This window comes from Magnolia sinica, chromosome 4 (assembly GCF_029962835.1).
Source record: "Magnolia sinica isolate HGM2019 chromosome 4, MsV1, whole genome shotgun sequence".
Lineage (NCBI taxonomy): Eukaryota > Viridiplantae > Streptophyta > Magnoliopsida > Magnoliales > Magnoliaceae > Magnolia > Magnolia sinica.
In genome coordinates, this window is record NC_080576.1 from 12,694,165 (window position 1) to 12,711,064 (window position 16,900).

At 39.9% G+C, this 16,900-nt stretch overlaps 1 protein-coding gene across 2 annotated transcripts in view; it reads left to right on the forward strand.

The window, feature by feature from the left end:
* The window catches only part of LOC131242470 (autophagy-related protein 2), a 36,332-nt gene extending 19,699 nt beyond the window's left edge, over nt 1-16,633 (forward strand). The window contains exons 4-8 of one of the 2 annotated variants that reach the window (XR_009169643.1): nt 2,286-2,575; nt 2,678-6,022; nt 6,137-6,249; nt 8,159-8,272; nt 16,526-16,633. Coding sequence is in view for 1 of the 2 variants with exons in the window: in XM_058241121.1 (XP_058097104.1) it covers nt 2,286-2,575; nt 2,678-6,022; nt 6,137-6,249; nt 7,601-7,850 (3,998 nt within the window). In the remaining variant the exon portion in view is untranslated. Of the gene's footprint in view, nt 1-2,285; nt 2,576-2,677; nt 6,023-6,136; nt 6,250-7,600; nt 7,852-8,158; nt 8,273-16,525 lie in introns of those variants that run through there. The other variant, XM_058241121.1, reaches the window with a different exon arrangement.
* Nucleotides 16,634-16,900: the final 267 nt, after the last annotated feature.

Genomic DNA, 16,900 nt, shown 5'->3' on the forward strand with positions numbered 1-16,900 from the left:
ATTATTCTCCATGGCATGTGTCTTTAGGTCATAAGAGGGGTCATGAAATGCTATCGTAGATGTGGAATCCGACGCTCTAGCTTTGGAACCGAAGCCCGGGTTCGAAGTAGGCTCCAACACCAATGAAAGATCAAGGTTTAAAAGAGCCTGGCCTGGAGCTCCCAAAGCATTAGGTTTATTTTGAACCTGCACTTTGAAGCAAAAAAGGTACTTCACACCTCTGTTGTTGTGCCGCCACTCCCACTGAAGCTGCCGTGCATCATTGTCTGCATGTCCTGCTGGTTTGCGTCGGCTGCCCTTGCCTTGGCATTAACACCTTGTAGATGCGGAAGAATCTCCTCCTTCCACGCGGTTGATAGAGAGTGATTCCCTCGCTTCAGAAGGCATGTGTCCTCCCTCCATTTAGAGTCTCGCAGGACCATGGAATCGGAACTCCTTCGGCAAGCAACGTCTTCACAAACTTCGCTGGGGATGACGCTCTAGCATCTGCTATCTCTTCATCGCCAAATTTGTATAACCTAATGTGAACTGAGACATCCCCCACAACTAATAGGATTTGCTCCAAAACTGGATTAAGCCACTTCTGTGAACTCGAATCCATTCCCATATGATCTCTGCTCCAGAAATGGTGCTCATTTCCATTGAGATGACTTCCTCCAAAATCTCTCCCATAGCCCTAAATGTTCCCTCAAACCAGAGATTGAGAGGAACTCCAACAATTTGAAACCAACTCTCCTCCACTCCAAAGGGCGAAAAGTCCGCCCATTTGCAGAGGTGAATCACCGGATCTATCCAAATCTTATCATCGAATCCATTCACCAAAGGGCGAAAAGTCCCCCCCCCCCCCGAAGGCCACATCAAGGGAGAGGAATCTCTCGATCTCTAACTATGACTAGAAATCAATCCAAATCTTATCATTTGCAAGGCCTTTCATCATCACCTGTTCTTCTTCGATCTCTCCTATTTCCAATAACCAACTGCCCACCTCTACAATTGAGAAATGGTTTTTCACTGAAGCAACCGCACTCTATCTGAGGGCTTCCCTCGCGTTATCCAAAACTAGAGGGTTGAACCGCACCGTCGGGCTTTTATTGGATTCCTCCTTCCAAAGCCAGGAAATCTTCGGTGTCTCCGTTGGGATGTCCGCACCGCCCCCATATTCCTTTTCTTCTCCTTTTCTATCCCCTTCCCTGGACACAACTTCTTTGTAGGATTTAACAGCAACTATCGAACTGATCTGGTTGCTAATGTCGTTCCCTGCAACTTCATCCCTTTTACCAGGTGCAATTTCCAGATTAGGTCCGCAAGTTGCAGCCTTCGAACTTTTTGTGAGTGATTCCTCCACTCCCTTTCTACTTCCCCTTTCCTGGTTTCCTTCGAGTCTTGAAGAAACTAGCTGAATCCCCTGGTGGCTAGAACCCATCTCTCGATTCACCCTATCAAGGCCAAGTCTTGCTCTCTGCACCACTTACTACATACCTTCAAACCTTCTCCCACTCAACTCTTCCACTGCGTCATCTATCTCTTCTTCAATTTTGACATGGACGGAAGCAAACCCTCGGGTGAATCCCGATTCCTTGGATCTTTGAATGACCACTTCCTTGACATTCACAATCCTACCAAATATGCTGCGAAAATTCACCTGTCCAATCCGTAGGAAATTGTTCCACGAACAAGGTTGGGAGTTCAACCATATTAGAAAGCATGTGTGGTGTTTAATAGCTCATGATTTATTAGGTCACATCTCATTGTAACAGCAATAGAACCTATGTTTAATTCATTTAGTATTGTTAACAACTTACTGGTTATTATTGCAATTGCAAATGTCAAAGGTATTTCAGCTCCATTTAGTTTATGTGGGAGTGGGACCCAAAGTTCCTTTTGCTTGCTCAAGAAAGTCAACAACCTAGATCTTATTTTGCGAAAATTGACCAAGGGAGCCATTTTCTACACCCACTCCTTTTGATGGATGCACCCTTTACTTTTATTTTTTCTTTTACTTTGTATTGTATTCCTAAAAGTAGAACAGGGTTTCTGTTGAACAAAATGGGTGTGAATATAACTCCCTAAACTGTTGCTTCTCACTGCTATGTATTCTGTGAATCTGCGATAGAACCTCTTCGTGATGAGCTGAATGGTCTAGTCATTATCAGATCTTTTTGTGGAAGAAAATAGAGTTGGTTAACCCATATTTAATTCTTACCTCAGCATTTATTTTGAAAATCATAATGGCGTTGGAGAATGTTTTGCATAAGAATTGTTATTACTGCTGCTTGCTTGTGCAGAGCAACAGCACGTGGAGACAAACCTTCGGGCAACTGTTGTTGGTATTTCTGTTGTTCTGTCATTACATGATGAGGACCAGGATCATCCACGTGTTTCAAGAAGCTGTTATGGAAATACTGGGGACCTTAATGAAATTAGATCTAGCGGCTGCTCAACCAACTGTGTCTCTGCGACACCTACCATTTCTTCCATGAACCTCGAGCAGTCAAACTTTTCTGCAGTTAATCACATTGGTCAAAATGTACACTATCTGGAAGCAAAGTGCCAAGACCTAGTTTTTACTCTGCAGGTAATAATTGTGTTCAGTGATTGTTGCTAATTTAGTTGGATGACTCCTTTTATTACATGATTGGCTCTTAGACTAATTTCAGACTTCTGACAAAGTCAACAGATTTGTTCTAAAAAGTTGACATTTGAAGCCATGATAAAGCACATCAATGTCGATGATTACTTCGGTAGTGGAAGCAAGGTTGTGGATTCCAGCATCTCAAACCATGAACAAGGCATTTATGGCCAGAAGCTTTCAGTCCAACAGTTGCAGGCAATTGTTCAAGGTGTTCTGCCACCATTTACTGATTCAGAAGAAACAGAAAATGGGTCTGGCACCGTAGATGATTCTTTATGTATTAGTTCCATGAACGGGAACCTGCAAGGAGCCAATCATAGGACTGTTTGTAAGGGTGAACTAATCCAGGTTAATTTGTTAAAATCTCTGAGTGCACATGGTTGCCAATTTGCTGTCAGTCAAACCTATTCAGATGACAGGTCAAGTACATCAACATCTTTATCTGTTAAGCTGCCTCCATTTATTTTATGGGTGGACTTCAATTTGGTAAATATGCTGTTAGGTTTCTGTAACAACTTGGGTGACTCTTCTGAAATAAGCCACAGCAAGAATTTCAGGTCCAATGTTTCGGGGGAGAAGCTTGATTCCTCATGTCGTGCAGATGCGGTAAGAGGAACTTGCAAATTTGGTACGACTGCTTCTCTAAAAGGAAGTTTCCAAGGGAATATCTTCATTCCCCATGGGAAAATCATATTGTGTTTCCCTTCTGAGAATCATGGAGACTTCAGGCACTGTTACTGGGATAAGTTTATCGGTCTTGATTTTTCTCCATCACTGACTATGGAAAAAGATACACAGACTTCTCCAATTCCAAATGCAAGTCCTCAGAAGGGATATTCTTGTCCCCCCAATTCCATCGGTTTGAATTTCGGGGACCTAAACATCTACTTGATCACTTCTGCATGTAAAATCAGTGTAGGAAATGATCTGTTTACCACTGACCAGCCGACCTTTTCTGCTGAGAAGATTCTTTCTGCTACCAGGGGAACAGATGGTCATCATTCTGCCATCAGTATGATTTGGCAGGGTGGTCCTGTGACAGGGCCTTGGATAGCAAGGAGAGCTTGGTGCCTGGCTACTTCACAAGATTCAGGGAGAACCAGAAATAAAATGACAGGAAAAGGTTATGAGTTTGCATCTGCAACAACTGCAAAAGATACAGAGCAGACAAATTCTTGTGTACGACAGGAGATGATTCTGAGCTCTGCCTTTGTCCTGCACATCTGTCTTTCCTTCGTCTGGATCAATCTTGGCAGTTCTGAATATATACTGCTCCATCGTCTTCTAAATCAGGTCGTTGATGATTTTACACGGGCAGCCCATGCAACGGAAGCTACTCTAGATGATAGGCTTAAGAAGGAACATGCATTTCCCAGTGATGGCAAGTCATCTCAAGTGTCGGTTCTTGTGGAATGTGCTGTCGTGGATCTTTCCATTAACATGGAGAAAGGGGTACAATGTAGAAGTTCAATACAGAAGGAACTCTCTGGTTCATGGGACAGCCTAAGGCTGACAGTTGATAATTTTGAGTTGCTATCTGTGTCAAATACTGGAGGCATTAGTAGTGCTAGTTTCTTTTGGGTGAGCCATGATGAAGGTGAGTTGTGGGGTTGCCTTAATGGGATTGACGACGAAGCTTCTGTAAAAATGCAAGATCTTCTGTTAATCTCCTGTAAAAACTCTATCATGCGGCGGGGAAATGGAGGAGGTACAAATGTGTTATCTTCTGGTTCTGCTGGTACCGCTATTGTGCACCTGTGGGATCCAAAAGCATTCCGAAGTTTCACATCCATAACTGTCAGATGTGGCACAATCATTGCCCCTGGTGGCCGTTTGGATTGGTTCAGTGAAATATGCAGCTTCTTCAGTTTGCCTTCTTGTGATAGTGAGCAAGCAGACAGCAGTCAGAGAATGCACAAAGATTTTTCTGAGAATAACACAGCTGGTGGTGCATCATTCTTTCTTGAGTTGGTGGATGTTGCTTTGAGTTATGAGCCCCATTGTAAAAATTCAGTCGTCAATGATGGCGTTGTAGAATCCGAGCGCAGTAGCCATGCTAAACCCATTGGAGAATCTGGTAAACAGCACGTGGCATGCCTTTTAGCTGCAGCTTCATTGAATCTCTCTAATGAAACTGTTGCAAATTTTGCTGCCAATGACTACAGAATAAGATTACAAGACCTTGGGCTTCTTCTTTGTTCATTAGCTGGGTCTGCAGATGACATAGGCACATATGATGCAGAGTATCTTTGCAAGAGTGGCTTTGTTAAAGTTGCTGAGGAGGCACTTGTGGAAGCTGTTCTGAGAACTAACTGCAACAATGGCTTGTTATGGGAATTAGAGTGTTTGGAGTCTCATGTGAATCTTGATACATGCCATGACACCACTGCTGGTCTTATTCATCTGGTTGATCAAATTCAGCAGCTTTTTGCACCTGATATCGAGGAATCTGTAGTGCACTTGGAGACTAGGCGGAATACAGTTCAGCAGGCATATGATGGGCATGATACTACGAACGTTACAAGCAGTTCTTCTGCCTCTGCAGATGTCTATGGACAGTCCTCTAGTAGAGATGCAGAGAGCAGATCTGTTGTGGTTGGCCTGATGGATGGGATTCTTGAAGATGCTTTTTACTTGAATGGAAGCCCGGCTGTTCTATCTGATTCTTGCGAACTGCAGTCTCATATTTCGTTAGATGGAGGTCTGCCTGGAGATGCATCTGATCTGAAGATCACCACCCCTACAGCTGATGACGTTTTCCCTCTAAATGTGTCCTTCAACAGGTTAATGCCTGGGTTCGGACTGGATAATATTCAGGCTTCAGCATCTCTACAGAAAGCATGCAGTCCTGAATTTATTGAAGGATATTACATATCTGAGTTTCTGCCTATGCCAAAAATACCTGCAAACAGTGATTCATTGAATGAAGTAGATCTTGAATTCAAATCCAAGCATGTTGCTTGTGTAGATGTTGAAAGTGGAACATGTGGATGGTATGAGGACAGTTCATTGAGAATAATAGAGAATCATGTTTCAAGAGTAAGTGGTCAGCCTGCAGGAAAACAAATACATGAAAAAGGTGAGCTTCCTTCAGATAATTCTATTAGACCTTCTGAGTCCTGCAAGCCAAGAGGACGGATACTTCTTCAGAACATTGATGTTAGATGGAAAATGTATGCTGGATCTGACTGGCCTAACGACAGGAAGAATGTTCCACTCGCTCAGAACACAGGTGGAAGGGATGCAACAGTATGTTTAGAGCTTATGTTATCTGGGATGAGTATTCAGTATGACATGTTTCCTGATGGAAATGTATATGTGTCGAAGCTTGTGCTCTCAGTCCAGGATTTTCATCTATATGATAGAAGCAGGGATGCCCCTTGGAAGATGGTATGGCTCTGCAACTTCTGGGACTTCTTAATTGACTTCTTACAAGTCTAATGACAGTCACAGACATTGTTTATATCACACATCATTAAAAAACTAATCTGATTTGTTTTGAAGGTGCTGGGTTACTACCAATCAAAGGATCATCCGAGAGAATCCTGTGCAAAAGCATTCAAGTTGGACTTAGAAGCTGTCAGGCCAGATCCTCTGACCCCCCTGGAGGAGTACAGGTAAACGTGAAGCCTGTTTTATTTTTTGAGTCTTACAATTTTCCGATTGCTTCAATCCCATTGGAACTTGATGTGAATATTAGCCCCAATTCAATGTATTTAATGGTGTTCTCAAGTCAATGGATAACTATGAAGTCATTGTGAGATGCTTCTTGTATGGATATTGTAAGGTTGATCTAGAGTATTCACCTGATTATCCATTCCTTTTTCTGATATATTCTTGTCAGTAATCGAGGAGTTACATTTTTGTTTGGTGCTAATAAATTTTTGAGTTACCATTCAAAGGAAAAAAACATCGTGGAGTTCCACTACTGAAAAAAATGGAAATTGCTGAGTTGACCAAATTGCATGAGAGGTTTTTTAGGCATGACATGGAGTTGTCTTGTTGCTACATTATTCTATACCTTTATGGTCTGTTTGAATCAACCCAAGAAGGCAGAGTCGAAAGCACAGAAGTGGATCTGTCTGTCACATCTTGCGAAATGTGGATAGGGAACGTGCTAAGCACTCCCATCTGCAAAAAAAAAACCCCCCAAAACCATGATGTGTTGCTAATGGGTCAAACCTGTTGTTGTTCCATGGCCACTTGGTTCAGTGGACACACTCTCCCATCTATAGTTTGCCTGCCATCCAAACTGGCTGGTAGTTTACTTGGTGTCAGTGTTTTAAATAGTGAATAACATGTAGCATGGTGTACACTCCTCTGAAGGGTGAGGCGTAAGCTACACTCTACTTCTAGATTTTTAAGGCTGCACTTGGTTGCTCCGATTTCATGGTATTTTGCACCAAATTAGACCGATTAATAATGAAATTTAACAAAATTTCATGTTATTTGGTGCAACGAATCGCAATAGAAAGTAATGGGAAAGGGCAATGATTAAGTGTAAAGGTTAAGAAAGAGCAACGAAACTGATTTAAAATTGTTACTAAAAGCGTTGAAAAGATTAGCTAATTTTTATTGAAAATAGAAAAATGTAACAAAACATTGAAAGCATCAATTGATTTTAATGTTGTAGTGAAAAATATCTTGTAATGTGAGCTACGTAGCGTAGTTTATGTAACGTGTAGCATATGCAATTTATCATGTAGTGTAGGGTACACATGACTTAAGCTATTTTCATGAGCTATATAGTGTTAAGGCTAAGCTACGGTACCTAGTGTGAGCTACACACTACATAGAGTAGCTATTTAAAACACTGCTTGGTGTTCACGTTCCTATCCTGTGGTTAATGTGGGGACAGATTTAAAATTAGTTCAAGGAATTGGTTTACTATGCAAGTGCTTTCCTTCTGACATAAAAGAGTGGGGTGCATTAATGTTTTTCAAGTGCTGAATTTTCGGTTCTCCTCAGGTTACGTCTCGCATTTCTCCCTATGCGATTTAACCTCGAGCAAGGCCAACTTGATTTTCTCATCAGCTTCTTTGCTCGCAACGATTCGTCCTTCGATCAGTCTTCCAATCTTTCTACTGATTTGGGTGGGACAAGAACTTTGCCTTCAAATGGGGTGCAAACTATCGTAGAGGAGGCAGTGCTTCCCTTTTTCCAGGCAAGTCTCTATATATACCCATTATTTGTTGTGTGCCTATCTGTTCTTGTTTAAGTTATTATTAAAATCATCCCCCCCACCTCTTTTTGTCTGTGCATATTTGATTATTTTCACATACAAGCAGTTGGTCCATTCAAAGTGTTCAAGCCCCTCTGCTTTTTGATTGTGTTGCTTTTTTACCATCGACCTTTCTAAATTATTTTATCATTTTTTCATGCGGTATTACTTGGGTCACTTTTTCGGTTTAGGAGTAACCTGTGACATGTAGAGCTACAAGATGATCTTTGATATGAATTCCTTGAGTACTTAGAATGTGGATTTTGCAAATGTCATGTAATGATATTCTTCTATTTTTGTTCCAGAAATTTGACATTTGGCCTGTAATTGTGCGGGTGGATTATATCCCTCGTTGTATCAATCTAGCTGCACTGCGAGGAGGCAACTATGCTGAGCTTCTTAACCTAGTTCCGTGGAAGGTGAACTGCTCATCTCTGGTCGCTTCTTTCATGATTGCTGTTGTTCTACATTGTTACTAATTGCTGAAAACTTCAATGGTCATAAAAATGAAGAAGTTATAAGTTGGGAACTGAAATCAACATTAAAGGCACATTTGTTTCCATGCCAATTACACATGTAAATTGATTTCTGTGTGTTTGTTTGTGCCGATTTACATGCGTCAATGTTTTTAAACACTTTCCTATGTAATTTACCTCTTTTGGTTTTACCACCTCAATATGGAGTGTCCATTTCCCAAACCGTTAACCGGATGGTTATATCATCAGATCAAAGTGATTTGAGAGGGATAGGAAATCAAAGGTGGGCTCCAAATAATAGATGGTCCAGTCAATGCTTAGACCTCCCTAGTATACTCAACATGGACTGTTCATTTCCCAACCCACTAATCCAGTGGTTAGGCTCATCCCATCAAAGTGATTTATGAGGAACATGCAATCAAAGGTGGGCCCCACATGATGGACAGTCTGCAACCATTTTAGACCTCTCTAGTATACTCGATATGGACAGTCCATTTCGCCAAACCACTAATTGGATAGTTGGGATCATATGATAAAATTGATTTAAGTGGGATGGGTGATCAAAGGTGGGCTTCACATGATGAACAGTCCACATCAATGCATAGAGCTCTCTAGTATACTCAGTATGGACCACCTATTTTCAAAGTCACTAATCTAATGGTTAAGGTCATCCGTTCAAAATGATTTGGGAGGATGTGCAATCAAAGGTTCAAGGTAGTAGGCGAGGAGTTCTGGTTCCGGTACAGAGGCAATGCATCAAATGGTTGCTCCCTCTGCTAAGAGGTTCTCATCTCGAAATCCAATCTATGACTCTCCCTATGGTCAAGCTTTCAATCCCTGCTTTGGGCACTTCTGCCTTTGACCTTTGAAAGCAAAAGAGTGCCCTTCTGTCCCTTAGTCTCACTCAATGTTTTAAATAGCGAATAGGTGTAGCGTATTGTTCACCCCTCTAAGTTGTGTGGCATAAGCTACATAGTTTGTGAAGCGTAAGCACGCTATTTCTAGATTTTTAATGAAGGTTGCTCTTGGTTGCACCAATTTCATGATATCCTACACCAAATTAGACCGATTAATGATAAAATTTAACAAAATTTCATGATATTTGGTACAACTAAACGCAACCTAATGTAATAGGAAAGGGTAATGATTAATTATAAAGGTAAAGAAAGAGCGAGGAAACTGATTTAATATTGTTACTTATATTATTTTTACTAAAAGCATTGAAAAGTTAACTAATTTTTTAATTGAAAATAGAAAAATTTAACAAATCCTTGAAAACATTAATTGATTTTAATATTGTAGTGAGAAAGAACTTGTAATGTGAGTCATGTAGTATGTAGCGTATTCTATGTGCATGTAGCGTATGCAAATTATCATGTAGCGTAGGCTACACACGACTTAAGCTATTTTCATGAGCTACATAGCATTAAGGGTAAGCTACACTACATAGTGTAAGCTACATGCTACACATCGTAGCTATTTAAAACAATGGTTTGCCTATGTTCAACGAAGCACTTCATCCATTACGGCATGTTTGGATTGCAAATTACTATTCTAATGTTACGTAAAACAGGTCATCATGACCTTTTATCATAGTTTGGATAGAAGCAGCTTTAGCAGTAAAGGAGCCACCATTTTACTACCCTGTCCTGTCACCGTATTTCTAAGTCCTGTAGCTGAATCGAGGGGAAATTATGCCTGCATATGGGAAGTGACCGTTGAGAATATCGTTGTCTGCATGTAAACCATGACGATTCGTACTCCATGATAATTTTATTAAAGCCTCAGCAAACATTCACATCCATTCTCATAGAGAGTCTACCAGAGGTCGAGAGAACTTCTTCATTGGATACGTGGGAGATAACTTTGCAAGTGGATGATCCCTGGCATCATGGTGCTTTACGACCAATTCCCATTTTCTAGCCCTCAAAAGGGGTCATTGTACAAGAAGGACTGGAGCCTATTAACTTTGCGCCTTCCAACCAACTTTCCAGCGATAAACATCCCTCACCATTTTCGATTACCTATTTCAAGCTCAATACTTAGGCTTTCCATGTTTTGTTCCATGAAGATGACGTCCCTCTCTATAAGCTTCTGGTGATGAGCTCTCAAATGGTGACACCTGGCCTTATTTTGCGCCATTTACCTTTTCAGCCTTCCGATAAGTGTATTACTGGTTGGGTGGGTGCCAGTGAAGACTGTACAGGGAATTGTTGAGGGTGTCTGCATATAATCCGGCCTAATATGGGTTTCACTTGAGTACAAGAACCGTGGTCAGTTGCCACGGCAAATGTAGTAATATGCTTCCATTCTGTATCCTGCATTGACAGAGAGTCCACTTTTCGTATGAAGTTTTCTAGATTCACGTTAATGCTTGATCCGAGTACAAGGGCTGCTTCTTTTGCGGATTGTCTATCTGGAAGAAATGTTTCATTATGATTGATGTACGAAGGTCTGAACTGCAGCAGTGTACTTGAAACCCATTGAATGGTGGGGTCCCATCTTTCCTTGATCTTATCCGCTCACCTTGTATGTGACATTGAATGTGGGTGTCAATGGACACCCTACATGCGGTTAGGGGGCATTTGGCGTAGGGTATTAGATGGGATGGAATTGCATTTGGTCCCGTGCAAATTCCATCCAGCATTTTGGGAGGATGAGAAAGGTTGGGATTAGGTGCGATGGAATTGCATTTGGTCCCAAGTGGGATTTCTGTGGATTTTGAAATCCCCTACACATGTGGGCCCCACATTGATGCATGTGTTTATCCATGCGGTCCATCCATATACACCGTTTACACGTGACATTTTGGTTATATATGTGTACAAGTGAACGATATCTGATGTGAATTTGGTCCGTTGATTACAATTCCATGGTCCACCAAACAGGATTTTACTTAATCCAGTGTTTTCCCGTAGCAAGAATTTTATCCCAAACATGGAATTGGATGGCTAAAATACCATGGTATTTCCACACATGCAATCATTGTGCAATAACAATGTTAATCCCATCTAATACAATTCGATACCATTTTATTCCACGGAGCAAACACGCCCTTAGATGATCAGTTGGCGAGCCTATGGGGACATATATTGGTTGCAGACGTTGAGGTAATAATGGATATAATGTCATCCTAGTGTCCAGTTTCTCGTGTCCGGAGCCAATTGACGGCATTTGAATTGGTATCCAAACAGCATCTTTGATATAAGTTGAATGCATGGTGGTAACTGACATTTTTTTGACTGTATTCCGGCTTAATATGATATCCAAATGCGCTTTTTCAGCTGCCACCAGATTACACCAAGATGATTAGCGTTATCCAAACGGCGGACTGTGGCGGCTGTGGTCAGACAGAATACAGGGGACATGGATTGTAATTCGTGATGATTGTGGTTTTACAGCACATTACAATGGTAATCAGTAATCTGAACATGCTCCTAACCTTTGAAAACAAAAGAGCTCACACTCAATCAGTCGAAGGTATAATGGGAAAGCACTCTTCCGGGCAATCGGAAACAATCACTCTATTTTTTCATTGCCTTACTATCTCTACTAGTTGATAGGTAGCAACCTAAAGAAGGAAGCGGATGAAGAACAAGGAAAAGCACTCTATTAGAGCCTGATGTGACTTTGAGGGTTGATTAAAGACAGGAATAAGCCAATAAACATGGCTTTGTTGCTTCTGTGTTACTTATAAAGAGCTAATTCCTGACAAGCATACATGATGGATGTCCACATCAATCCTTAGAGCTCTCTAGTATGCACAATATGGACTGTCCATTTTACCAAACCACTAATCGGATGGTTAGGATTACCCAATAAAAGTTATTTAAAAGGTATGGGCAATCAAAAGTGGGTCCCACGTGATCGACAACATATATCAGTGATCAATTTTTTTCTAATTTAATGAATATGAATTGTCCATTTCAATATACATTGATCGGATGGCTAGGAACATTTGACCAAATTGATTTGATATGGATGGACCATTTATGGTGGGCCCCAACGTGATGGATGACTTATATGATGGATGTGCACATAGATTATATCCATTTTTCGGGCACATAGTTCGAGCATTGTTAATGTGCGGAATATGGGCCATACAATTGTACGATCCATCTAAGGATGTCTGGATGTGGGCCTCAAGCCGTATTGCCCACTTGGATGGTGGATGTGGCCCTAGTCCTTTTATCCCATTATTTAGGGTTTTAGATTGATTCATTATTTATGTTTGACTTGGATTCTTGTTTAGGATGTGGAATTTTTGCTTTTGTTATTAGGGCTATTTTTGTTTTTTTCTCTTTCCCCCTTTCTTCTGAAAAACTCTCCTCCTCTTTCTTCTTTCTTTTAATATTCTACATTGTATTCTAGTTGTCTTAATCCTAATCCATCTTCTCTTGATTCCTTTTCTTCCCTCAGCCCCTTTTCCTTTTGTTTTTTCTTTTAATAAATTTCTATAAGTCTTATGTTGAAATTACCTTAAGAAACCCAGGGTTTCTTCATGTGTCATGGCTTGTGTGTGAGGGTGTTTGATATTTATGTGATCATTATTACCCCTCGTGTGGCGTGATGATGTGTGGAGTGATCTCTCCAAGGTGTGGTGTTCACTCTATGGTAAGCATGCCAATAAAGTATTTGTGACTTGTGCTAGGTCAGCCCGTGCTTGTGCAAGGCGTGTGGTACTCCTCTTTCCCTTGTTCCTAATGGAGGTGAGAAGTGATTTGAGAACTGGATTCTTAAATCCATTTGATTTTTTAGGAGTCCAAATAATCTCTATTAAATTGAATGGAACAAATTATCTCCAGTGGTCTAAGTTAATTCAAGTATTTTTAATTGCCAAAGGCAAATTAAATTATTTGACCATAGAGAAACCGGATGAGAGTGCTAGTACATATCATCAATGGATCGAGAATAATGCTCAAATTATGACCTGGTTGTGAAATGGCATGGAATCATAAATAAGTGCAACCGTAATGTTTCTGGATACTGCCAAAGAAATATGGGATGCATTGTAGGAGATGTGTTCGTCTGACAAAAAAATCTCTTGCAACTATATGAAGAGATATTTGGAATTCAATAGGGGGATAAAACCCTGGCTGAATATTACTTAAAACTTAAAGGGATGTGGGAGGAACTGAATGTCTATCAACATTTTGCTACGGATTTGGAGAGAACTTTAGCAACACGAAGAGTTTCGGGTAGCTTAATTTTTAGCTGGGTTAAAACTTGAGTATGAGTTAGTTTGTGCACAGATTTTGGGTGGTTAGGAGGTGCCATCCTTGCTGAGGTTTATGCATGTCTTTAACGTGTATCCCTGGGTCTACCGGTGAAACCAAGGGTAGCTTTGCTCTTGCATTTTTCTTTGAACAAGGCAGAGGCAGTGGCCACGGTGGTGGAGGTAATCAAGGAAGCCATGGTGAAGTGGGAGGAGGTCATGGAACTTGGAAATGCACATTGTGGTCTTATGAACCATTTCATTGATAAGTCTATGGATCTTCATGGAAAAGCCAACATGGGTGAATCGAACATCTCATATTGTAGGCAATGGGTCTTAACTCCAGTTCCACTTCTATGATGGAATCACCATGTGCCTTTGGAGAGATGATTACTCTTACACAAGAAGTATATTCAAAGTTGAAAAACCTATACAAGTAATGCACTCCTACGGCTTCTACTATGACTTTTGCCCCTACAACCACATTTGTGACCTTAAAGTATGACTGGGTTAGTATATAAGGGTTCTTCTTCTTGGGTTGTTGACTCTGGAGCATTATACCACATGACTTGTGACTCTAGTGTTTTTTTTTTGGCCATTAATACGGTGTTAACCGGTTCATCCATCACCTTGGCAGATGCTACCTAGTGCAAAGTGGGTACCATTAGTGATTCCTCACATGTGGTGCTCCATTAACGGAAGTGACGCCCTCTGCTTACCTATGCGAGATATGCTAGTGTGTTCCTTAAACACCTGTTGTTTCTTGCTAAGCAAGTTCGATAAAAAGGGAAACTTTCGACTGGTTGGAAAGACAAGAAAAGTAATCTGCTTAACTGTAGAGTTTCATGTGTCATGCATGTGCACAGATGAACAATTGACAAATGTGAGCAGTAGTACGCAAGCGTTAACATTGCTTAGGGTCTATAATATGATCAAACCACCTACGAGACCCACTAATGAAATTTGATCACAGGCAGGGCCTGTCAATCTGATTGTAGGTTGCAGATCGTTGGTGATTGGGGGCTTGGTTCATCAACTGCCATTTTAAATATGGTGATGACTCATCCACGTAATATGTGGCAGTCAATGTTTTAAATATTGACGATATCGGACGATATATCCCACGATATATCTTGTATCCCACCTGCGCGATATAGAACACACGTGTAGTTCCGATATATCCCGCGTGTTCGACCCATTGAGCATTTTCAATTTTCGATCCTTTTTTTTTTGTTGAAATTATATTAAATCAAAGTCAAATGGTTACAAATCTACTGGTTCTTCATGTTTTGCATGAAAAATTATGCAATTGGAGTTTTGATTTCGATATCCATCGGTTCTTTATGTTCTTCATAATTTTTTTTTTCAAAAATTTCCTTCAACCAACTGTCAATCAAGACTAATTTCAAAATTTGAGCATAGGTGGTTTGATTTGGGAAAAAAAATGATTTTTTTTTTCCAATTTTTGTTAAATTGCCTGCAATGTTGCACTCCAAACATGAAATCAAGCATGTATGAGAGTTGATCTACTGATTTGTTAAGCCCTTCTCAATTTCAGGAAATAAAAATCATTTTTTTAATAAAAAATTATTAAAGTTTTTTTTTTTTCGAAAATTTCCTTCAACTAGCTGTCAATTGAGGCTAATTTCGAAGTATTTAATGAAATGATAATTACATACACTCTAAATGTTATGTTTTCAATTTGAATATAGTTGCATTAGTTCAGTCAGACAACAGATGGCTTAGGACACAAAGGAAACCTATTATGTGCACTTATTATTTGAGATGTTATGATTTAAAAATGTATATTAAGTTATTTTTAAACAATCCTTGAAGTTTGATTGAAAAATTCTACCATTTTTTCAATGTTTCACCATGTTTTTAAAAATGTGCAATAAATTACACGATACAAACAATATATCCCGTGCGATACCCAATACGTATTTATATCTCAAGGATGCGATACGTAATGTAATATCGATATTTCGAACATTGGTGGCAGCAATGTTTTAAGTATTGACAATATCAGCCGATATAGCCTAAGATATATCTTGCATCCCACCTGTGCGATACGAAACACACAAGTAGTGAGATATATCCCACATGTTCGATCTGGTGTGCATTTTCGATTTTTAATCCTCTTTGTTTTTTTTTCTATAAATCATGTTAAATCAGTGTCAAATTGTTACAAATCTATGATTTTTCATGTTTTGCATGAAAAATCATGCATTGGGAGCTTCAATTTTGAGATTTGGAGGAGATTCGCTGAGTTACAGAAAATTGAAAAAAACCAAAATTTCTCAATTTCTAGCAAATTGGTTGCAATCTTTGTGTCCAAATATAAAATCAAACTGTATGTAACCTGATCTAGTGATTCTTCTTTTACTTTTGAATGTATTGCTTGTGTTTCCATACATCTTCTTACATTTATATATTACATAAATAGACTTTGAATATACTTACATCAATTCAGTTAGACAATGCATAGATTAGGACCTTATACAGAGAAAATGTATTATGTGCACTTGTTTTTTGTAATGTTTTGATTTATAAGTGTGTATTGATGTCTTTTTTAAGAATCATTGGAGTTTCATTGAAAAATTCAACCAATTTCCCAACATTTCCCGATGTTTCCAATAGCAGCAATACATTACGTGATACAACTGATATATCCCATGCGATAACCGATACGTATCTGTATCCCAAGGGTGCGATATGTAACGCGATACTGATATTACGAACATTGGGTGGCAGTCTTATGTCAATCCAGATGGATTGAATGTCGTGGATCCTCGGGCACTGATGGATATTGAGTGATCATGGCTTCTTTAGCGTTCTGTTACATAATGTTTTAATGCACTGTGCCACTGTATCAATTCTCCCATGGCTGGGAGATGTCAATGTGATGAACATTGGTAGAACTTTTATTGATTAACCATCAGGACTGGAGAATTCTGATGATATGTGTAATTCCAATGCAGGGAATTGAGTTACAACTCAAACATGTTCATGCAGTCGGTGTTTATGGCTGGGATGGTGTCTGTGAAACAATAATAGGAGAGTGGTTGGAAGATATTTCACGCAATCAGGTTTTGCTCGGTCTTTATTGACTTCTGGAAATGAGAAATATTCTATTTGTTTGCTGATATGCCAAGTATTGTGCACTTTATGTATTTATGCACCACATATTGCATGTTGTAGGTTCGTAAGTTATTGAAAGGGGTTTCTCCAATTCGGTCATTGTTTGCGGTTGGTTCTGGTGCTGCTAAGCTTGTTTCTTTGCCAGTTGAGAACTACAAGAAAGATCACAGGTTGCTGAAGGGGATGCAAAGAGGTATGAACATCTTGTGCTAAAC